This window comes from Hippoglossus hippoglossus, chromosome 17, assembly GCF_009819705.1.
Source record: "Hippoglossus hippoglossus isolate fHipHip1 chromosome 17, fHipHip1.pri, whole genome shotgun sequence".
NCBI lineage: Eukaryota > Metazoa > Chordata > Actinopteri > Pleuronectiformes > Pleuronectidae > Hippoglossus > Hippoglossus hippoglossus.
The window spans coordinates 20,522,150-20,547,274 of record NC_047167.1 but is presented as its reverse complement, the minus strand read 5'-3'; the positions used below and the strand labels follow the sequence as shown (position 1 = coordinate 20,547,274).

Below are 25,125 nucleotides of genomic sequence, written 5' to 3'. Positions count from 1 at the left end.
TTCCATGTTTCACCTTTAATCAGAGCATTAAAAATCCTAATTGTGGAAATGAACGTGCACGTCTCTGAAAGCAGAGCAGGAGAGAGGAGGTGATAGAAAACAAGAGACAAGGAGGGAAAACAAGAAACAGTTAGTGTTCCACAAATAAATGTAGAGGAGAAGGAACATGGCGGCTGACGCAGCAGCTGCAGCTTCCATACGTACGCTCTCATTTCCAGCTCCATCTATTTTCCACTTTAGCCGCGAGGGAGAGTGACAGCGGACATCCGATGGGAGGGTCCCCTGCGCCGAGGAGCAAACCCCCCCCCCTCACCGATTCAATCCCTGTGCTGTGAGCATCAGTCACTCTCCTCAACAATGAGTCTGATGCAGTGGTTACACGTGGAGAGAAAGGCCCGAGAAAAAAAAAATAAAAAAAGGAGCAAAACACGTCCAGGCACGGAGGAGATTCATTTGGGACGGCCGGCGGCTTACCGGGTTATCACTCACTTCTCGCCGCCGTAGTGCGAGGCGCAGAATGGCCGGGGAAATAGCTGTCCATTACCCAGAATACAATCAGCCGAGTGCAAGGCTGGGGGAGCTAATGGATGTTTCCACAGGGAGGGCAATTTGGTGAATGGGAAAGTGGACGGGTCCATCATGTGAGATGGGATTATGTGCGATTGTTATCCTTCACGAGCGTGATATGACGGTCAAGGGGTGTAATGTATATGGACAGGGGAGACATTAAAGAGTAATCTCTCCACAGCCCACTCACAGCCAATCAGCCCGCCCTCGTCCCACGTTCTCCTTTTCTGGCCGTGCAGTCGTTCTGAGTAGCACTTAAACAAAAAGGGCCGCCGCCGCCGCCGCCGCCACTCCTGCTGCTGGTGTATGCAGAGCAGCGCACTCTAAATTAAATTCTTATCTGCAGACTCAATTCAGTGCATTTATAACCAAATCAATGCAATTATGAAACGGCTTAACAAAAAAATAAATAAATTGAAGTCCTTTTGGAAAAAAGACCCAGTAAAAGCAGTTTAAAAAACGGCAGCAACGCCACTGGTGTGCCCGCGCTCAGCCGGGGCTTTCCATATCTCATGTACCACTTTTTAATTATTTTGTCTCTTCTTCCTCCTCACAGCTGAAATAATATAAAAAAAATGACTACCTTTATATATTTACATCAGTAGTGAGCAATCATCCCAAAGAAATAAATTAAAAAAGGCACCAGTAGCATCGTTCAGTTGTGGTGCCACTACATCTTCTTTCCATTTTCAGGGATAAACAAGCCCGTGACAAACCGCTCCTTCCCTTCGACATCCCTCCAGTGAAAGCTCCTGGTCTGCACCTCCTCGCTTTCAGGTCCCCCGCAGAGAACACGCCCCCGAAGGCCTCAGAAGATGTGTTTGAGGTGTTTCATCCCGTACGTCTTGAAGAACACCAGGAGGATTAGAGTCCACAGGCCCAGGATGAAGCCGTCAGGAGGATGCCAGTCTTTCTGCTTCGGTTTCTGAGGGGAGGCGGTGGGGGGGGGGGTGAGGTAAGGTAAGGTGAGGGTGGGGGTGGGGGTGGAAGGAAAGGTGGGCGGGGGGGGGGGAGAGATGCAGTTAGTAATAGTGTGTGTTTTTCTCCTGTTGAGGCCACCGCTGATTGCTCTGTCATTCAAACAGGCAGCAGCCGCAGAATCGCACACACACACACACTTTATCTCTACAAACACGTTATGTACACTGTCTGTTGTCGCACACATACAAACACAAAGGTTCGCACAAAAAGCAGGGGGGGGGAGCACACCTCCCCTGTCTGGTGTTTGTCCCATTCACCGCCACATCATCACTTTGTGTATGATTATACTTTTAAATCTCGCCCGTATTAAACATGCATCTCACAAGGAGCACATTTATATGCTAATGCGGCGGCAATATTCTGCAGAGAGATGAGATTTAACCTCTAAAAAAAAAATCTCCCTAACTCCTCGGCTGGTGACAAAGCCACCGACGGGTGGTGAGGATGCACTTAAGAGATTTTCTGTTATCCCTCAATATACAAGCTGTCATTATCCAGTCGGGAAATCACCAGACAGAAAAGGCATCCCCTAAAGCCAAAAGCCCGAGACTTGGCAAAGAGGATGAACAACAGAGCCCACGCTCCAAATCTGCCTGAGTCACAAACTGTACGCACAATGGGAGGAAGACGTGTTGTACAGTGAAGCTGCTGCACAAGTGTTCGAGTGATCCGTCTCGCTCCGGCTTGGCTCAGCTAGTGTGTATCTGCTCCTTCTCGAGTACACACATATCGGCTTGAGAAGCTCTCACACACACAAACAGACACACACACACCAGTAGGAGCTGGAGCCTGACCGAGAAGCCCTGGAGGTTTAGACACTGGTGTAAAGTCTTACAACGGACACAAAAGACACAATACAATACCTGCAGTACTGTATTCTCTACAATCTGTGGTAATTATTTATCACTAATCCGTAATTGAGAAACTGAAACTATGATGAAGAATCACCAAAGTGCAGAAACCCTCTGGAGCCAATGTCTCTAAAACTTTGTCCCTATAGGAGTTGGTGGAGAACTGAACAACCTACTGACTGTATGAATATGTGAGTAGCAGCATGTGTTGAAAACTGTCAAGCTGCTGTCTAATATCTGGTCATATTTGTCGTCATCTATTGAAATTTCTTGTATAAGAATCATAATTTTATCTTGGACATAACATTTCAGGTGCAGGAACTCACACTTAGATGAAAGTTCTTATTGAAAAACATGTTGCTTTTCCTCCAGACACAGAAAAACCTTCATCACAATGGAAAAACTCCCCTAAATACCTATTCAATTACTATCTTTATTATGTGGGCAGACATACAGCTTATAACAACTAATATTATAAACTGTAAAATCAGAGGTCAGGGATGTTTGCTCTGCATCTCTGGGCCAGTTTTCAGGGCAGGATTTTAACAACCGCAGCACATGGTGCACGGAGCGAGTGCATTTAGGAGATGTCCAAATCCATTTTTGCAAGTTTAACAGCAGAAGAAAAAGGTCAGTGCACCGGGCACATGGTTCTTAGTCTTCCAATTAATCATCCTGCATGAGGGCGGATAAAAGATAAAAACGCCATCTCACATTACCTTGAGAAGCCCGGTGTGCTCGCTTGCACTTCGGCAAACTGCTGACTGGTCTGTTATGAATGTGTGTTGCCGCCACTGGTCAAATATCCATCAGATTTCATTCATCATTCCCCTTTGTAGACACAGGTTACTGTCTTGGTGATGGGCCGTTAAAATAACAGTGAAACACGACCTCATTGACGTTAGACCGGCTTTTTGTGAGTCGATCGTGTGATCGCTTCCCACCAACTTAAGATGGCAACACGCCAACAGAGCGCCTGATCTCTCACTCTCACACACACACACACACACACACACACACACACACACACACACACACACACACACACACACACACACACACACACACACACACACACACACACACACACACACACACACACACACACACACACACACACACACACTTCATTACAAGACCTCACACCCAAGGATGCTCCGATGGCCACAAGTGCACTTAGTGAACTTCATGGGCGGTGGATGGGAAAATGACAACAAGCAAAGACACTTGCATCCGACTTGGCACTGCACCGCGTTGGGTTTAAGTTACGGAGCTTAGAGTTTTCCAAAACACAACTTAAACTCTTAAACCTTAATTCCTAAATTTTCTGCACAGTTTAGTTCTGTTATAAAAACATCAACAGACACGGTTTGGTACAAGAAACCATAAAACAACCCGTGTATGTACCTTACAGAGATCTCACTGCAGTGCAGGGAGAGAAATATTTAATTTAATCCAAATGCCTTGTGGCATTTCAGTGTTGAAATGCTTTAATTGCCTTAGTGTCTAATTTATTTATTATCTGCCTTTCAATTTATAAATAATTTGATGTGTAAGACCGGACGTCAAATATGTTGCAGGATTTCTCTTTTCAGAGGGGGACAACTGCTGAAATGGCTCGAGTGCGTTGACTTCTTTGCTTTATTTGTGCATATATATATATATATTTATTTAAAAGGAGACCCACACATACTGTACAGTGTCTGAAGTTAAAACCCACCGAGTACTGAATGTCACAGTAATATGTGTCTATGCAGTTAAAATCTCCACTGGCTGAGACTGTGCCACCACAGTTCTATTCACTGTCTCGTCTTTGTCCTTTTAGCCAATCAAATCAATGTCCATCAAGCCTCCGTCTCAGTGTTTTCACTGAAGCACTCGGCTCGTGCAGGGGGGGGGGGGGGATGATGATGATGAACTCGACCCACTGTACAGAGTCTTAAAATAACCCACTGCACCCATTCATGAAATCGCATTTAGACCAGGCGCGATTACATGTCCCTTAGGATAATGAATATTAATCGCTCTGGCCGGTGTTAAACTTATTGTAATTTCTCATTATTTCAACAGCTGTTGGTAACTGAGGCAAAAAGTTAATTTCAGGAGCCGCGTGTTAGCTGTGTGCTCGGGGTGACCTCTGTGTGGAGGGCGCCGTCTTTTCAATCTAAACTCCAGGTTACTCAACTTCTCTGCCAATTTTCTAATGTAGAAAGACCGAGGACAGAAAAGTAAAATTGGTTTACGTCGAGCTCTACGTCAAATCAATAAAGCTCCGCTGCCGTCCGGAATGCTAAAGCAGAAAGGGAGCGGCCTTTGCAGCCGACGCCGGCCCAGAGCTCCGGGAGGTTCAGGAAGTTTTCTGACCCTTTCGCCTTTTTCACAGTTTGTTGCCAAGACGTTGCCAAAAACTAGTCCATTGACAAACGTTAGGATAAAACCTTCGCTCGTTGTTATTCACAATCAACTGAGGTTAATCACACCAGTTTTTAAAAAAGCGAACATTTGGAAAATCAATTCAATTTCCATAAAATTATTTGTGTCTGTATCAAGTTTCTCCTCCGCGGGCACATTGGCTCAAGAAGCTGAAGAACATCAGCGCTGAGCTTTGGCCTAATTTTGACAAACAAATTATTGACAAATTTCAAATGATCTCGACAGCGTTTAACCTCAGACACCAACTTTCCAGCAGAACTCATTCGTGAGGATGAATATATGAATTGTGCTGTGCAATGTTTTTGAATTTATTTAAGGCCCTTAAACTCATACTGTGTCCTAAGAGAAATCTGAGGGTCACACAATGAAGAAGTGGAAAAGGCAATTGTTATAAAAATATTGTTTTGGTTATTTATTATGGGTTTTTTTGTTGCTTTTTTTTCCTACTTTAATTCTTGAAACTTTTAGGCACAAACAAATATTGAAATTAAATTTCTACGAGGGGAGAAATAATTAAGTTTGGTTTGATGAAAAGCTATAATCTAATTTCATTGAGCACAAGCTAAAAAAAAAAGGTTGAAACTATAAACTGTTTTGGGTTAAAATTTATCTTTATACTTATGCAGATGTGACTTGAATCAAATAATTAAAGCGTAGACAGGATGAACTCAGAAAGCCGCTGCTCCATCTTTGTGTCGGACAGATTTCTATCCTGTTTTAAAATGATTTCTGCCCCACAACGTTGTCAGGTTCACACAGAACAACAGTGTTTACAGGTGGTCTTTTGTGCTCTTGATGTATTTCTGCTGACAGAACAAGAAGAATCCCCTCACGGTTTCAAACACTTAGTCAATTTTGACCTGATCTGCTCTTGTTTTGTTTTTTTGAAACAGAGGTTTCGCCCCCAAATCCCAAATTAAATTTGCCAGCATGCTTGAGTTGTCATGCTCCATGTTTTCCGGTCAAACGGACACCGCGCTGTGACAACAGTGATCTGTCCCATGGAGATGCCGACATAATCTCATGAATACCGATCTGACAGTTGAAACAGCCATCACACGGAACACTGACATCAGCACACGAATCTGGTCCGAATTATAAATTCACCGTGCGTGTTCCTCTTCTGCTGCAGCTCCCTACACGCCTCAGATCAGTGTGACATACAAAAAGCAATACAATCTGGACAGTTGAGACACTTTCCGCTAAAAACCACGATGACACATGGGCCGGCAGGAAGATGAAAGGAGAAGAGCAGAGGGTGAAACACTTGGAGGACGAGGCAGAGCCCCGGAGAGGATGTTCACAAGAGGCTACGAGAAGCCATCAGGGGCAGTTGACCTCTGTGACAATGGTAGGCAGAGGTGTGCGTGACTGGGACCGTGTCTGTGTCTCTGTGTCTCTGTGTGTGTGTGTGTGTGTGTGTGTGTGTGTGTGTGTGTGTGTGTGTGTGTGTGTGTGTGTATCCCCCTTGGGTAAAGAGGAGCAGAGGGAGATGGATGGACTGTGACAGGAGGCCACGTCAGCACAGCTGGCAGAGAGAGGAGCAAAAGTCAAGAGGGAGGAGAGGAAGAGGAAGTTTAGAAGAGAAGCAGGGGGATACGGTTGTGTCCAAAGGTTTAGGCACCGTGGGCAAATTCCATGTTCTGTAGATTTATAAACTGAAAAGTAGTAAAAACAGACATTAAAATAAGCCTTTTTTTCACATGTTAATAAACGGTTACTTAGAGTTTTTGAAGTTAATATAACTGACAGCACTTAATAAACAGTACTTGTGGCATGTGGTACACCACAACGTCCAAACAGTAATTAAATTTTAATAAATAGCTAATGGTTATCTCCACTATGATATATTTTTTGTTGAATATTAGAGTAGTAAAGATGCACTCGGAGAATCATTTGATTGAAATAGCCTAAGGCTGGTTTACCAAGAGCCACACGTCTCCAATAAGCCATTATTGGCCCGGCTGACTGTAGTGTGAAATATACCATGTGAAAGTTTCTCTAATAAAAAGGCAACAACTGTAACAAACCCAAAAGAACTAAAACTACGTTTATCTAAAATACAGAAAAACAGATAACTCACATTTAAGGAGCTGGAGCATGCACATGTTTGAAATGTTGTTTAATTAATGACAAGAGATTAAAATCATAATTGTTGAAAACTGGTCCACATCGTTTACGACTTTAAATATAAAGTTTGATTTATTGGCGTCAACACACTGAAGGAGGAGTTTTTGAAAAGAGGGACGATGAAAAACAGACTTGAAAGAGGCAGAAAAACATTCAGCACAGAAATGATGGAGCTGGAAGAAACAGCTGGACGAGGGGAGCAGGGAAGAGGCAGCATTCACATGCCAGGGACAGACACCCTCACTCAGGCAGCCTGCCTCCAGTCCACACGCTTTGTGTTGCGTATTCAATTCACCGGTAAAAATCGATTAACAGCTACCCATCTAATTGATTGGAGCTAATTAACATGGCCCTGCAGGACGCTAATGGCCGTTGAGGGAGGTCTGAAACGCCAAACACTGATACTCCAAGGTCACAACTGCAGCAAATTTATGTTGTGCAGAGGCCGATGACAGAGGAGCAGCCGTTGTATGTTGCCAAGACACTTGACTGTATTGAATTCACATTCAAGCCCCCAGCGAGTGCAGGGACAGTCAAAGCAGTGGGTGCATTATTCTCTCATGAGGAAAGTTTTTGCTTTTCCAGAGGATATTATTTGTAATCATTGTGCGGCAAAGCTAATTGCTATTTGATAAAACAGAGGGCGGCTGCTCAGGGTGGGTTTGTCCTGTGATCCACACAATTCCAACAACTACTTTTGAGCAAAAGTCAGCGAGGGGGGGTTTTAGCAGCGGAGGGGGAGAAGGGCAAAGCATTAATTTTCACTGTTTCCATTCTTTGATTCTCTGGAGCCACGCGGTTTGGCGTCAAGCCGGCGAAAGAACAAATAATAATTTGACGCCACAGACCAGGACTCACAGCAGCGAGGGAGGGTAAAGAAAGAATACACAAAGATGGAGAGGAGGGAGAGCGGGAGAGCAAGAGAGCGATATTTCCATAACTGAACATATTGTGATTAAGCAACGTGATGAGATGTGTGAGGCTGAGAAGAGACGTGTCAGAAGAGGGAACTCACCCTGTCACCACTGGCAAGACAACCGCTAACGGTGACAGGGCATTAATCAACTCCTCACACACACACACAAACAGACACACACACGTACACAATGAGGGGGAGTTTGTACACAGGCCATACAGCACAGCAATATATACCCACTGTCAGTCACTCTGATGACTTCTCTATTTACAAGGTGTCGCCCGGACTCCCAGCAAATGGAGAAAATTGATTCCTTAGACAGTGAAAAGATTTGTTTTTTCGTCAGTGGCACGGCTGAAATCACACCACTTGGGACTTGGATATTTTAGACTTTAAATCTTATGAGATACAAATCCAGTTCTTCAGACGAGTGTGTCAGATCAGTCACAACAGAAGAAAGGGGCCTCTGCTACAGCGGCATGAAGACAAAGACGTCTCAGAGAGCACCGAGTCCAATATGACAGCTAATCAAAAGCAGGAGAGCTGTCAATAGACTTGATGGACATTGGTCATTCTGCTGCAGTGCAGATGGACGATGATGAGGGGGGGGCGAGACGACTCGGTCTATCAGGACTCCCATCTTCAGCCCAGCAGGAGTGCTAGCCGATAATCGAAATCTCTGGCAGGGGTCGTCGGGTTGACCAGTGTGTTTGTGTGTTGTACGTGTGTGTGCATTTAAAAAGAGGGAGAGAAACACCAGAAAGACAAGAAAGGGAGAAAAGATGTATAAAAGATGAGCAGACAGACGGGGGGGGGGGGGGGGACGGACAGAAGACCGAGCCAAGATATGAAGCCAAGTAGCCGACAGCCGAGGCTTAATGGTGTTTGTGAGAGCGAGTGCTGGAGCTTTCAATAGTGTGATTGCTACATATTGAAGATATGTTTATGGGACGCTCTCATGTGAGCAACGGGCAAAGATCTGAAATTGGCCCGTGTTTTGCTCCGTATTTGAGGCAGGCCGAGGCTAATTTCCCAGAGTGCCGCTGGGTGTGGGGACCCCTCCTGTTTCCCCCTCACGATTACTCAATAAGCATCTGACAGCAGCGCGGACCGTGGTCAGCTTCATTTTCTCGCCAAATGGCCGAGACTCTTTTCTTCACACTGAAGTCGATATCAGCCGGTGATGTGTCCACAAATGGGGCCCAAATGATTAGTCTTCCTTTTTTTGTTTTTACTCATTTTTACCGCTTACTCAGTTCGAATGGATCCGACCGTAGCTTTTTAAACACAAGAATGGTTTTGTTTCCAAAGACAAAAGGAGACAAATATCAATTCAAAATCAAACATTCAGCAGATGTGAGTCTACAGCACTCACCACAATGTGAAGCAGGAGCAGTTCAAACAGATTTGAACTCAACGAATTACTGACTCTTTTCTTTGCAGTTGCATTTGATGCCTCAGTGTCTGATTACTAATCACAAACAGCCACGGTTTCACTTTACCTCATGTCTCTCCCCCCCCCCCCCCCCCGGGAGCTGTTGTCTATTGTTCTGGAAATCCCACAAAGCGGCTGTTTGATCCCGTTTGCTTTGGCTTTAAAAATCGAAAAAAGCTAGATTTGACACTTTGCATTAGTTCAGCTACAGAAATTACTTGGCGTCGGTTTCAGCGAGTGAGACAAACTGGCAAACTGTCACACTTCAACACAGCAAAAAATATCACATTAAATAGTCTGCACACTTTTGATTTGAAATTATAATTCCTACGAGGCTCTGAAGTTGACATCCCACGAGGTTTAGATTAGAGCATAGAGTTTGGTGAAGACTGATTTACTGTATGTATAACACTTGTTTTTGTGTGATATGAAATTTACAAGATTGTACAAATTTAGCTTTTAATTTGGACAAAAACTGACTGTGTGGTGTCTGCATTCCTCTACCTTTAGAGCCGCATGAGGCGAACACATGTTGCTGTTTTAAAAACACGTGACCAATGAAATGCATCAGGATTTTATCAGGAAGGTGAAATGTATTACGATAAATGTGTTTCAGTTGCTTGTTCAGAGGTAATTTTTCCTTAATGATCATCGTGTTTTAAAAAGATAAATTACCAAAAAGAATCAACTGAACTGAAAGTATTTTCTTGTGATTGTTTTTTTTGTGCCTTTTCCAGTTATCAAGGCAAATGCAATCACTTACATAAAAGTCTATGTTAAAATGACAAATGCTTTTTACTGTAATGTTTTAATCTGCTTCAGAGCCTGGTTTCAGTGAATATCAATGTATTTAAGAATGTGGCTTAACTGGTTTGCAACAGTAAAACATTTAAATTCCTACAACAGCAAAGTAATTAAACCTGCATGTTCAATAACTGCTGAAATTGTATCATCCTCTATAAAGATGATTCAGTGAATATATCAGCGAACAGTTGCTCATTTTAACATCCAGCTGAGATGGAGCAACGTTATCACATCTATTTGGCATCACTGGGGAAGAGAACCCATCAAGTCCACCATGGTGGCTGCAGCGAGGAGCCTCACTGGATAAGATCCAGCAACAATCGGTTTCCATCAGCTTCCCAAAACGTGGCAGTTATTGCAGGGATATTGGAAAATGCAGTGTGGTTCATATCGATGTGTCCACTCTCTGCAGTTTTGAGTATGGATTTCTCAGAGGCAGCTGAACCCCAGATGTAAATAGGAATAATGTCGGCTCTTGCCTGTGGCAAAGATAAATGTGACTTTGTTACTTTTCTGAGGCTCAGGTTGAAGTGGGAGTATAGAAAATAGTATTTTTAATGGGCTCATAATAGGAAATCTTACAAGAACGATACAGGATCCGGGACCAGCTGCTCTGAATGCGGAGCACATGCTGTATAGGAGGAATGAGAAGGAATAGGTGTTCAATTGTGAAGGTCGGCCGACTGAAAGCCACAATCCATTTGAGAATGAGGTGAATGCACAATTGCTCGCCACAATACTGCCTATCCATTCTGCTGGATTTCACAGTGGCCCCTCCACACCGGGACCAGGAGGCACTTGCATTTCACACTTAGAGCCGTCACCATGGAAACGGCACAAAGACATCTGTTGGTGGATGTTGCACATAACTTTGTGCCGTGTCCAATCTTAAGGGTGAGCATGGACACATTTCAAATAATATGAAAAGCATCAGAGGGGCTATGCAGAGTCTTTGTAAATAATATCCTCTCGATGTCATTCCTACCATATGATCAATTCATTTTTTCAATCTTAAGGATGCAGAAATACCTGGGAAAAAGTAGTGAACATACTTCCACCAAGGACATTAGTCCCCTAAAATATAATCAAGCTGCACCATGTTCCACACACTTATAGATTATCAGTCCCCTAAATGTGCCTGACTTTCCATGAATTAATATCTGAGAAAACAGGGAAAATATCCAATGCCCTATCTCACAACGTTAAACAAAATGATAACAAATATTTCAGGATCTGCACCAAAATTGAATGGTTTCTTCACTGACCCAAACTGCATCCTTCCACCACGTTTCGTGCTGATCTATCCTATAGTTTCTGTGTAATTTTGCTGACTAACAAACCAACCTGCAGGGGTGAAAACAGAATCCTTGGCAAAACCAAATTTCCTTTATAGCTTCTTCATGATGTCAGATGATGAAGAATCATTTTCCTGATCAATAGAAGTTTTAGATCGTCCGTAATATCTTGTCAAATGTATTTTCCGGATCATATTTTTGTTGCCCTCAGCGATGCCCTTTGAACGATCGTCTAGGAAAGTGAATATCTGGAGATACTCTCCGAAGTAATATTCCCACCAAGTTTGGGGAAAATCCATCCATGAATCGAGTACACACAGACACACACACACACACACACACACACACACACACACACACACACACACACACACACACACACACACACACACACACACACACACACACACACACACACACACACACACACACGAAATACCCTGCAAAACACTGGAGGCTTAATGCGGCTGCCTGCACAGGACATAAAAAATGACCAACAACAAAGGCTGATGTTCTACAATGAATCAAAATTGTCTGGATGATATCAACATGGGTCTGTTACTGTGGTTTTGAGTGTCCTCAAGTGACCCCTATTAATTTCATGGTTCTCTCACCTGATGGATGATCTCAGACACCGGAAGCTGGTCCGAGTACGAGTACGTCTCCTTCTGCAGCTCTCCGTACGCAGCACTGGAAGACAAAACACAGACACACAAAACAGCCGGTTTTTACCATTAATCTGAAGTAAGTGAAGGGCTCTTTGAAACATTAGGCTTTTGTTATGAGAGACACCATTACTCAGTGATGAAGAAAAGCTGTCAGGAGGAGGAACAGACTCCAGTGTCTCGGTTGGCAGAGTGTGTGTAGAGGACGTGTGTGTGATTGACAGATCATTTCACAGCCTGGTCAATGACACGCAGCGTAAATCGATGCAAATGAACCCATTTCTTCCTCTTAATGAATGAAAAATAATCCCAGAGCGTCACTACACGACTCTAAAGGCCACAAGTGATGTGAAAGAAAACTGTTTTAAAGTTATACACCACCTACAGTCATTTTTTTCCCCATGCAACCCACTGACTACCTTTTTATTTGAACTATTTGAGGCGTTATGAGAACTCCAAACTCCCAGACCTCGTGTTCTACCAACGCTGCCCTCAACTCTGCTTAGTTTCTCTAAGAACCGGAGTGAACATCAATGCAGCAATCACTGCAACTTAGAAAGAGCTTTAGAGTCAACTTCAATACTCATACAGGGCTGACGTTCAATTTCTTGAGCGGGTAAACAACGTCTGATACGTTTGCTGCTGATGCGACACAGCAAACGTCAACTCTCCACAGCGTCACACTCACCACTGCTCTCATTGTGCTTCTCTTGGTTGCTCTTAGCAAGTTTATGAAACCTTTGAATGTGAAGCTTTCCAACTTTGGCATTTACCGCGTGGCACTTAACACCTGAATCAATAAAAGTAGAACGTTTTGTCCAAGCAGAAGGTAACAGCACAAAGAAATAAGGAGAGTAATTTAATGGAGGACGGTGTCTGCACTTAATGGAAGATCCCAAAAAAGCCTTTGACTTCAAACTTGTCACTCGTCCTGTTAGTATTTTAGTTTGTTGACAGGAAGTAAGCTTGACATGCTCAACAGATTTTTATCAACCTAAAACAAAAACCTTTTAAAAAATAACGAAAACAAAGAGCATGTTTTGTGTTGGGCTTTGTCCAACAGTGTTTCAACAACAACGAACCCCTGTGGGAACCCTTCTAGAACCTGGTAAACTGTTCGGATCCACCACCTTGCCACGATCGCCGCGGGCACCTCGTGTGTTTCCATGTATATCTTGGTGTTTTTTTGAACAACATCCCTGTCTGATACAGAATTCAGAAGAAGATTCTCGGCTAAAGGTCACAGTCGAGTGGAGGCGGTTTTTTTTTTTTGATAATCAAAGTTCAGGTCAGACAGCTGCCGACAAAGTGGACCACGTCCCCCAGAGATGCACCGAGGCTCCCCCCCAACCACTTGTTAGGTGAAGCAACCTTTTCTTCTTAGTTTCTTTCATGTTTTTCGGTAACTTTTCTCTCAACACTTTTCTCTCATGGCGTTTTAGCCTCTTCCTCCTTTATAGTCCCGTCTTTTCTCCCCCCCCCCTTTCTATTCAACTGCATTTTCTCTCTTCTGAACATTGGTGGTGGGGACGAAGCTGCTCTGACAGACAGAACCACAGACTGAAGAAAAGAGGCCAAGCTGGCAGGCAGGGAGCTGATCTCCTGCTGAGCCCTTCATGTGCTCCGAGCTCCCAGTGAGGGCACCCACGTCTCACCACTGCCCCCCCAACCCACCCACCCTTTCACTTAGCACAAGCGATGAGCTCTAATTCAATTCCAACCACTTTCCACTTTATTTTTCAGAAGAGATTTTTGGAGAGGATTTCGGTCCACTTAGCTGATTCTAATGGATACGACTGCCCCCCCCTCCTCCTCTCGAGCACTGCTGTCTCCAGCTGCCATCTTTATGTCAAACAAATTTCCTTTTGACATCTGCCCTACTAATGGCCAGAGTAGTTTCTGTAGACTCTATCCTGCGCTGCGGGTCACAAATTAGATTATGATTACTTCACAACTCAACAGGATATGAACTCAGCTTTAATTTGGTTCTTAGAATTGTCCTGGGAGTCGTGGGACCCGCAGGTAGACGTGTTTTTGTCAACAACCACCTACTGCTGCAAGTAGTAGGTGGTTGCACAACGTCACTAAACCGTTAAGCCTATGTATAATGAAGAGGATTGAGGGGGTCCATTAAAATGTCCTCTCCATCAAGTGCCATCAACTTAATGGAAAAGACTTTTCGTTAAAAAACGTCTGTTTAGAAATGGGTGAGAGGAGAAGATAAAAAACAGAGGAATAGAAACGAAAGACAAAAGAAGACCAGAGAAGAGACACACATAAAGAGACACACATCGTGCCCATCTTCCCAAACAACAGTCTCCTCAAGCAGGAAGTCTTGTTAGGTGGATTATAGCAGCAATATATGTAATAACAGCTTGTTTCAGAGGACATCTGCGATCTGTTCTCTGCCACAACCCATTTTCAGGTCTTATGAAATGCTGTAATTTAATTTTTACGAGTGCATCTGCGCAGAGGTCTCATAAAGATCCTGTTTCTGCCGCGTCTTAGTGATTTCTGAGAAGATCCAGATGTGTTGGTAAAAGGTTTAGCAGAACTAAGTCTTTAAATTGATTTGTCCGACCATGAGTCTGAAACCAAAACATTTTCAGGTAACTAATAAATAACACAAGCAACAAATCCTCACATTTAAAAAGCAGAAAACGGTATAGATTCATTATTATTCATCAAAAGTTACCAGTTAATTTCTTTGTCAACATATCAATGGATCAATTGACGAATTATTGAATTGCTCCTATGATTTCCCCCCAAATTCCAATAATAATAATAATTCCAGCCCCTATTACTTTGTTTATTGGCACATTTTCTGGTCTTTCCTATATTTTAAGTCCAGGAGAAAAAGTATTTTTGTGCATAAAACAAAATCTTCTATTGTTGAATTTCAGAGAAAAGAACCTTGTTTTACCTTCTTGACAACTTTAAGAGGAGAGAAGTGATGTTGAAGGTCGTGTTTCTCCTGCAAAATATTCTTACATTTTGCCCATGGTTTAAAATTTGACCGAACCTATGAAAAGCACAGCAAATAATTCTGTGTAATATTAATTCTGTCTGAATGAGGCTTAAGAAACATTAATGTGACGCGTGATATGATGGAATGTGTCGTTAGTCTCTCTAATATGTTTGAACTTTCAAAACAGCTTGGGTTTTTGAAATCATTCTTAAAAGCAGAGAGATCCGACTCCTGCTTTGCACCATCACTAAACTTAGCTCCATTAAACATCAAATGAATCAGGGGATTGCTGGTCTCTTGCATCAGAATTAGAGATAGAACGTCTCTCTCTAGGACCGAAACGGGGCAACAAGCAACTCGATAAGTCGAGTGCTGTGTTTCTGTGTTGCTTGGGGAATCAGCAAACCCAATGTGTTGGCCCTAATCAATAATAAAGTAATAGGGGAAGTTGTGTGCAATGACTAACTAGCCCGAGGCCAAAACAGCCAGTGACTAAAATCGGTATGGCAATTGCCTCTAATTACTAATTAGCAACCGAGCACATTAGATTCTTTGACTATAATACCTCCCAGTGGTTCAATTAAAGCCCATCTTAATGAAATTAACAAGAGTGAAGGGAGGGTAATCATGAATAAAGTTTTAATTTCTACCACATCTGTTTATAGAGCACTTCAATCTATTCTTTACACACAGCCTGCATTATGGCAATAGCAACTAGTTAGCATGGCCAGCATTATTAACACAGCCAAATCATGCTGTGTTCACACTATAGGCTGTGTAGAAAAAGGTGTAGCCGCAGCATTTATGGTGGTGAGCAGGTGACATGTGTGTTTACAGTGTTTGTACGTGTCTGAAAGATGTCACAGCACTGAAAAGGGAAACAGAAAGTGTCCATCAGGGTGTCGTGTTTACACCACGGCCAAATGGAGATGGAGTCATTTCACTATAAATCCACGGAGGGACTCAAACGTGAAGGAAACACTGGACCGGACACCAAACTAACAACACAGAGGCTCAGGCTACTAAACCCTCAGGGGGCTTCATTCTCTGCTCAGGGACACAGTTACTCAACCATATCTTTCCATAGAAAACAGAAGTTTGATTTTTGTGTTTAATGAGTCAACATGTGAAGGAATGTGTGCAGTCAGTGAATCAGCTTTGTGTTTCCTCAAGCTCCTGTTGTTACTATGGGATGAGTATTTCTGTGAAAGTAGTCAGTCCGTCCCCAGACACAGACGATGTGCTGAGGAGGGTAAAAGTGTAATGCTACCACCATCTAGTGGTTGAGTCCATTCATCACACAAAAGATGCAAATAAAAATGCAGTAAAATGGATTGGGATGCATGTCGTCCTGTTTGCCACAAGGCGGCGCCAGAGACACTGAATCAGAAACACTGCAGCTCCCTCAGGGTCACTGACTGAATTACAGACTGTAAAATAAAGCTTCACACGCTGGTACAGATTGTAGTTCTTATAGCTGTATTATTACATCAAACAATAATGTTACCTACTAAGTAGCCATAGCAACATGCACAGCGTGTTTTACTCTATGGGAAGAAATGCCACACAACACATCATTAGTAGGAAAAATCAATAGCACTAGTAATGAGATGTTGAAGACAGATATCGAAGCAAAGTAAGACAGGAAGTAAACATAAAGCAGGTGTGGACACTTCAATTAAAAGGGAGGATGACCTCAATTAAGGATTTTACATCCTGGTTTTCCCTGAATTCACCGTAGTACCAGTACCAGTCTACCTTAAAGTTTTAGGAAGCTTGAGTGAGAACATTCTAATGATGATGATATCTTAACAAACTTCATTCAACTCACTTCTTCTCCTCTGTTTGCTTGATGGGACTGGTCAGGTTGATGGTTTCCATGGTGATCTCCACTTTGCGCACGCTACCGAAGAAATCTGTGACGAGGACACTTCCCGGGTCCCTCAGGAACAGGTCGGTACGGTGGCCTGGAGTGGACACACAGTGGCTCTTGGGACACACCTTGAACTGGAAAAGCAGATAAATAACAAATGGTGTCATTAGGAACATGCAGCTTATTGCAGTAGATGGTGCAAAACCCTGCAATAGTTATTAGCTCCATTGCCATTAGAGCCATCCATGCAAATACAATACTATTTTTTGTAATATGTAATTATATAGAAATGTGAGCTATGGAGAGGTTTAGCTTAAAGATATTAGGCAACTTATAATATACTGTTAAATACTAAGTTTTGTTTTACATGCGTTACTGCACTGAATGGCTCCGGTGGAATAATAATCCTAACGTCAGAAACAGGATGATGGTAGTGAGATAAGTAATGTTGTATATCTACAAAGTAAAAGTTTCTAAAGATCAGCTGCTTTGCTTTATGCTGAGAATCAGACTTTTGTTGACTCTAGCAGACTCCATTTCTAAGCTAATGTTAGCTCATGCTGCACAGTGTGAGGAGGAGAGACTTTGAGACAAAGCACTTCGGTAAAGGTCACATCCTCTGGATTTTCTCAGTAAATCCGTCCCGAGTGCTTTACACAGAAATCAGTCTACAGAGGAATGTCTAATTTTTTCCGTTATGTTAAAATAGATTCATAAATTGGTAATAAAAAGCAATTAGTAAAAGTTGATTAATTGACATTCTTACATAGAGTGTCTTTAGTTACACAGGGTCTGAGTTGTTTTAATACTCGGACAGCAGTGAATATTTTGTGTCTCCTCCTTTTCACACGACTCAGCTGTAAACTGTGGCCAGCTGCATCAAACCATCGCTGGCGCTGCAGTGGGAGGTGTCACAATATGCGACAGTGTGAGCAGACTAGAGGCGTGGAGCCCGACTTTTGTGCACGTCATCGTCAGTCACAAATTTCGGTGCCTGCAGTGTCACCACTAGTGGGTTAATCCCTGTTAAGCGTGTGATTCATCTGCGTGTTGTCCGACCGGGTTCTTAATTTGAAAAGAGAAATGAAATCATTATTATCTCTATTGTCTCAGCCACACGCACTCGAAAAAACACACGGTTGCTAAAGGATTTTGTAGGGAAGGTCAATTTCTGTTTCATCAAATGAAAGCCTCAGCACTCTGGATCGAAAGAAAAGAAAAGAGAAAACTTGCTGAGCTCGTCAGACAAATCCATATCATTGATCCCCAACTCCACAAAATAGAACAAGAACAAAGTGCGCATCTTCAGAAACAGGAAAAGTAGAAAGAATAATAAGCTTTAGTCCGTGCACATTGATTGAAGTTGGATTGAGTCGCCGAGTGAGGATTTGAGGTGTTTGGATTTTAACCCCTGTGGAGGTGAGGCGGGGCCGGGGGGGTGGCCGGGGGGGTGGATCTCTGCAGGAGTGTAAAAGATGAAAAGCGAGGTTGAGCCGTGACCTGGAGCAGAGTGCACTCAACATCTCTGCCATCGTGTGTCACCGGCCAACAACCTTAACACAGCATCAGGCATTCTGTTTTAAGTGTAGAGTCCTGTGGGACTTTCATCTGCCCCCCCCCTCTTAGTACCACAAAACATCATAATACCAGTCAGAAGTCAGATGAAGAGAGTGGTGCAGGTACCGCAGTGAAACCAGAGGCCACTAAAGTGTTATCCAGCATGAATAATTGTTCTCAAGAACTCAAGGGCAACAATTTTCTCATGATTAATAATTTAATTTGTATTGAATGGATCATTTAAATCTGAAAAATGTCAGAATAGGGAAAAATTGCCCAAAGCAGTTTCTAGGAAAGTTATGTGAGCTCAAAACCCAGTGATAGTTTAATTCACATTAACAAAAGGAGAACCAGTGAAACTTTGGTATTTTTAACTTAATAAATGATCAAATATTTGGTTATCAAAACTGTAATTTTCAGTCAATGAAGTTAAGAGGATGGTAAACTTTGATGATCCGATTATAATCATTTATTCAGCAAAAATGCAAATCTTAGTTTTTTCTTTCTTTGTATCATTAATTTAACTTGAATTATTTTAGTATGTGACTGTTGGTTAACAAACAAATTAAAAAAGGTTTCATCTGGCTCAGAGATTCTGGCATTTAAAGAGAAAATTAAACAAATTAAATTTAAATTGAATTAACCACTGAGCAAACTGCAAACTGACTAACTGATGATAATAAACATTAGATACTGCTGTCCACATGCAGTCACACAGTCAAACACACACTATGGAGGAGCAAAACTGCCAAAATTCTAAATAAATATATTATAATAAGGTTATTTAGATATTTCTACTTCTTTTGTTTGTTTATTTATTTAAATAGATAACACTCAGCCTCACCAGGTCATTCATGTTGGTTTTGCTGGCAGGATGAATGTCTTCCAGGAATTCCAGCAGGTAGAAGGTGTAACGGTCCATCAAATGGACTCCGATGGCCAAATCTGGCTGATGCTAAAAGGGGTAAATAAAATGTAAGAATATTGTTGAATATACGACAATTTATCCCTCAGATCCCATAAAGATCATATTCTTAGATTATATTCTTGTTGGCAGAGTTTGTGTCTTACTGGGGAGTATGAACACTGAACTCAAGCAGAAACCACACTGCTCATTATAAAACCAACTGGTTTTCACATGGGGTTCAGGTAACTCACCGACAGGGAGTCTTCTCCCACTTGACTGCTGGCCAGAGCCATGAGGTTTGGGGAGTAGAATCTCTCGTACATGGAGGCTCCCTGACAAGTGTCAATGATGAACAGCAGCTCATTGTACCTGGAGACACACACAAACACACACACATGGGATCGTACACATTCTTAAAGAAACCTGATGAGCTGGTATAACAATCATTTGTTCCAATAAACTCAGGTGTCACACACCAACCTTCTGACCACCTTTCACGCTGTGGTTGCCATGGTTACTAAGAAAAAAAAAACAATTGCTCCATTCAGCCCCTCGCTCTCACCCTCTGTTCACTGCAAACTCATTTTACCTTTTTTCGACAACAAGACTTTTATTATTCCAGTTGACTGAGTCGAGGTGGTTGGGGAACAGTGGGGAGAGGTGGCAAAGTCAAGCCAGCAATTATCTCATGAGCATCGAGGCTGGCGTCACTAAGCTTTTATCCAGCAGCCTGGATGTAACCCAGACACTCTATTGATAGGTTTGAGAGGCGCAGACGGTCGCTGGTGGCAGTGAGCGGCTTCAGCTCCTTTAGTTTCTTGCTGTGCTGCACAATGAAAAGCAACATGAGGTTTCTCCTTCAGAAGAGGCTCTGGAACAGTAATTCCCTCACCTGTTATTGAGGTATATGAAGAGCTGAGTCTATGGAATCGAGTCAGAATCAACACAGTAGGAACGCTTTTATAAATATGGAACTTTTACAGTGGTTTATTCATATATATTTTTTTAATTATAGCGAGATACAAGTGAAAATAAATTAAGTTTTATAGTGAGAAATCTCAAATGGTATCAACAGGAGATTACGTCTGTTCATATCTCTACTAAAACCTCTTTAACTTTGCTCCTCTTAACTTTATTGAATAGAATTCAGCACAGGTCATGTTTAGAAGCATGTGCTATGGACTGCCTAACGTTTTGGGCAACTGCTGCATGATTTCATAGAGGATATGTACTTTAAAAGTTACGTTTTTAGGCAGACATTAAATATTTCATTTATGTTGGGTTACTATCACTATTTCTTATTACAAATGGTTAAAACGTGCCCTCAGCTCTCAGGAGCATGTCAGGTACTTTCAGATCACTGTTTGTGTTTTACAGCCTGCAGAGTCCCTGTTGAGCTTCACTCACACCATCTCATCAGCTGCATTTCCAGCCATGTTGTTCATGTTTCACACACTTTGCCATTTTACAACAAAAAAATGCACAGTCAAGGCCAAACAAGGCCAGTGAGTCAATTCCCCTGTGGCATCACTGATGGGTGTGCACACACTGTTGATCACATCCAACCACAATCCTCAGTGATGGTGGAAGTTTAGAGATGCAACACACTTTACAGCCTGGTGTTAAGTTGCTCTTATTCAGCCTTGCATGCAAAACATTCAGCACACATTCGTTCACCAAGGACATTTTAACCTGAAAACACAGATTTAGAGCATCTTTAATTTCTGTTGCATGCAGAATTACCAAATTAAATGGACTTGCATGAGAAGTGAAGCCCTTTTTATCCTTTCTGTTACTTTCCAGTATGTTTACCTTCGTTTCTGCCACATCTGCTGAAAAGCATCAGCCAGTTCCACGTTACTAATCTCCTCAGAGTCCTGGAACTTCAGAAAACCATTCCCGCCATGGCCTGATAAACAAACACACATTATTAATGATTCATTCTCCTCTGTTTTATGAACCAAAATAGACTGCCAAAATAACAAGATACATTTAAAAAAGCACTGGCAGCCATATGCACTTTGCTGGAGAACAACATCAGAGGAGAGGAAAAGAAAGAGGAGCATCTGACAGTAGATTTGTCCATGAAATACCTGTCAGGTATATGAGGATGTTGCTTCGATCGTCAGAGAGGAGGCGCTTGGAGCGGGGAGTGCTGGGTGGAAGCCTCCCAGTCAAAACTCGCAGGAAGTTCTCCACCGTTACCTGTAAGAGGATATCAAATTCCGGTAATTTTCATTGAGGGATAAATAATAAAATGTATATCTTCTAATTCAAAACACATAATTAATAAAAGTGAATATAATTAAACCTTTAAACTGTATTAATGAGAAGATTGGAAAAAAGATTAAACATTTCATCTGCATCATCAGGGTCACTACAGGGTTACCAGACAAATATTTTTTGGTTCGCTCTACTTATCTTTTAATGAAACTGTGAGAAATCATTTACTCATTATTTTCTTTCTCTTCAACTTTATCAGCTTTTCTTACAAACGATTACCTCATGGCAGCAAACACGGAAATGCAAACGCTGTGTTCATTCATTTTTAAATAACCAGCACAGAGCAGAGTAAATAACCAGAACCAAACTACAGATAAAGAGGAGAAACCCAGCATGGCTCTGCTTGGGTCCATTACAAACAAAACATGTGGCTGCTCCTCTATTTAAGGATTAATCTCAAATTATTTCCTGGTAAACAGACAGAGAGTAAACACTGGAAAAAAAAGAGTTGATCATACCCCACCCAATACCTTACTACACCTGGATATAAAGTCCACCTGTGTTAGTTGTGTTATATACTAAGCATTTATAAAGAAGAGGATATTTAGGTGTGTAAAACAACTTAGAATATATTGCCTTACATTAAGGTGACTGTAGTTCTGATATCTTTTCATTTTCATGAAACAAGCCCCTTTTTTCAGCTGTCAAGATCCTGACGCTCACAAATCAGAATGAACATTACTTAAGCCAGAAGAAAAGGCTCTGGAAAGAATATGTTTCTCATTTATCGTGCATTGTTCATTTATTTAGTGTTAACGCCTTGAACAATTTATCAGAATACTATTGAAATATGGCCAAATGTAATATTCAAAGCACAGAGGGTGCACAATTTTTTGATAAAGGTAAAATGCCACAAGTCATATAAATTTAAATTATATATTATCATTGTGCCACAGAGACACCCCAGACTACACATCATTCTCCAGATGTATGGAAACATTTGTTTGCTTGGTAGAGACCCCAGCAAAAATATCATTTTTATACTATCATCCCATATTTTTCACAGTGACCATGAAATACAAAAATAACTATTCGCACTGAGATCTTGACTCATATTTATATATCACAATATCTTTCAAATATCATTCACCTCTAAATAAAATGAGACGGTGTGTGATGAGAACCAACCTCGTATCCTCTGTAATCCACCTCCACATCGTCCCCATACACATTCAGCTCCATGTTCTTGTGGCTAAAGACTGTGGCAGGTTTGGGGTTTCTGTGGTTACAGGCCATGTCATCAGCCAGCATCAGAACTATGTGGCTGGAGGAAAAGAAACAAGGATGTTAGGAAACCAGTGTGTAGCCTAAGTTAGGGGTTCAGTGTTTTTGCTCAAGGACACTTTGATGTGTGGACAGAAGGAGCCAAACACCTCTACCACCTGAACTACAGCTGCTGTTGATGTGAGACTGTAACTTTTCAGAAATAATAATATAGTGAAGCATCTTGGTCATGTGTCATCTTATCATAACATAAAAAATTTATAGAATAATGGAATTTCACTGAAAAATCTGTGGCATTTGACCATTATAGGCTTGGAAAGTAATAAAAAATCTAATATTTCCCACGAGAAGCTCCTGAATGTTGTCATTTCAACTGTAATCTCGTCAGAGGTGAAAAGCCAATCGAAAAACAATTTTGGTACATTATGAGCCCATAAAGTTCACCAGTGTAAATCTGTTCAGTGACGACCGCCTCTGGAGACACATGTGGAAACCAGAAATGAAGTAACCCCACGGCAGGAGAAACTTTATTTGAGGTTATATTTGGCTCTTTGATGAAGTCATAAAAAGGACTAACAGAATTTTCCTGGTGGGTCAGCAGCATAACACACTAACTGTAGCGTCCCTGCTTCAAGTAGAGCTGGTACTTTTGTCATATATAATCCATTTGTCATTTAAATCATCATGTTTCCTTAAATGGTGAATACAACACAGCGCCCTGGAGGGAGATGTAGGGAAATGTTTGTTCATTTATTGATGGACATTTATCGCTCGTAATTTAAATGTTCTGCACTTCACAATGTGTGTAACTGTGCTCAGAGAAGAAAACACACCATAAACCCCCTCACTCGCTTGCTGGGATCCTGACTTTCTGTGGACTTTATAGAGAAAGAGTCTCCAGAGTTCAGTGCATGTCTGAAAGCATCTTAAGTTGCTCTTTCCTTTACAGAAGCAACTAACAATTATTTTTAATGCATAATCTGCTCTTGGTTGTTTGATTCTGATTTTTTTCTCAGAAACATAAAATCTCTGAACGTGTTGTTCAACCAAAAGTTTAAAAATAAAATCTAATTTAAGAGAAAATGTGTCATTGTTTCACTGTTTTTGCATAACAACAATCATAACAATGACAACATTTTAGAGCTCTTAATAATGTATATAATAATGTAAAATATATAAATATAAAACACACATAATAATCACACATTATAAGCTACTTTAATCTAATTGATTAGTCATCTCGTTCTTTCAGCTTTACTAACTTTCAAAAACTACGTCAGATAAGGAATTAAAACCAGAAGAACTAGTTAGAAGTCAGACAGAAAGAATAAATCAGAGTAGACAATAGCAGTGTGTGTTCAAACTAATGTTTCACAACCTCCAACATGTCAGTGGAGAAAACCATGGCTGGTCAATATTCTACAAATCAACCATGTATCAATTAAAGAACTATTATGATTATTATTATTATTATTATGATGATTAGCACCATTCAAAATAAGGAAGTGTTGGTGAGGTACCTGTCAGGGATTCCCAGCCTCTTCACACTCCTGTACACAGACAGAGTATTGGCCACATGACGGTAATTGAACCAGAACCTGGACGTGCACACCTGAGGATGAAACACGGAGGAAGGGCAGTTCATTTGTAATGAGGATAAAAAAATCCAATTAGCACGTCAATTAGCAGCGATGTAGCGTCAGTAGCTACTCACCAGGACAGCCCAGTTGTTGGTGTGACCGCTGCTGAAGAAGTTTCCCACATTATCCTGAGAAACACGAGGAGAGAAAAACACACTGATGTTTTCAAATCGAATTTGGCAGCAACAAACAACACAGGCTGCAGGTGACAAGCTAGCTTAGCATGCTAACGTGGGAACGACTCTTCGGGGTTAATTTAAACGTTAAACACAATAAAGGTCGAGATGTTCAGAGTCTGGTTTAAAGACTATCACACTGACCTCGATGTTCGAGCTGCTCGCGAGCAGACACGAGGAGAATAAAGTCAGTAGCATCAACATGTTCACTGAGCAGCAGCTGACGAGCTACAACCAGGAAGTGGGAAACCGGTGGCTCCGCCCAAAGCGAGTGCTTCCGGTATGAGGAATTTCAAAATAAAAAAGGGTTTGAGCGTGTTGATTTCATTTTACAGTGGAGGAGAGTGAGTGACTGAGCTTCTCCTCCTCAGGGTCACGTGCCACGACATTCTGAGGACGAGGGGGTAAATCATCCCTATT

General features: G+C 41.9%; 1 protein-coding gene across 1 annotated transcript; it reads right to left on the bottom strand.

The window, feature by feature from the left end:
• pigk (phosphatidylinositol glycan anchor biosynthesis, class K) lies at positions 1 to 24,994 on the bottom strand. The gene is made up of 11 exons (XM_034613975.1): positions 24,850 to 24,994; positions 24,604 to 24,657; positions 24,410 to 24,501; positions 22,794 to 22,929; positions 21,476 to 21,587; positions 21,195 to 21,291; positions 19,634 to 19,751; positions 19,320 to 19,430; positions 16,877 to 17,052; positions 12,027 to 12,102; positions 1 to 1,492 (listed from the first exon to the last, which is right to left on the bottom strand). Exons 1-11 carry the CDS (start codon positions 24,907 to 24,909, stop codon positions 1,376 to 1,378), a joined length of 1,149 nt encoding a protein of 382 aa, XP_034469866.1. The 5' UTR covers positions 24,910 to 24,994; the 3' UTR covers positions 1 to 1,375.
• Positions 24,995 to 25,125: the final 131 nt, after the last annotated feature.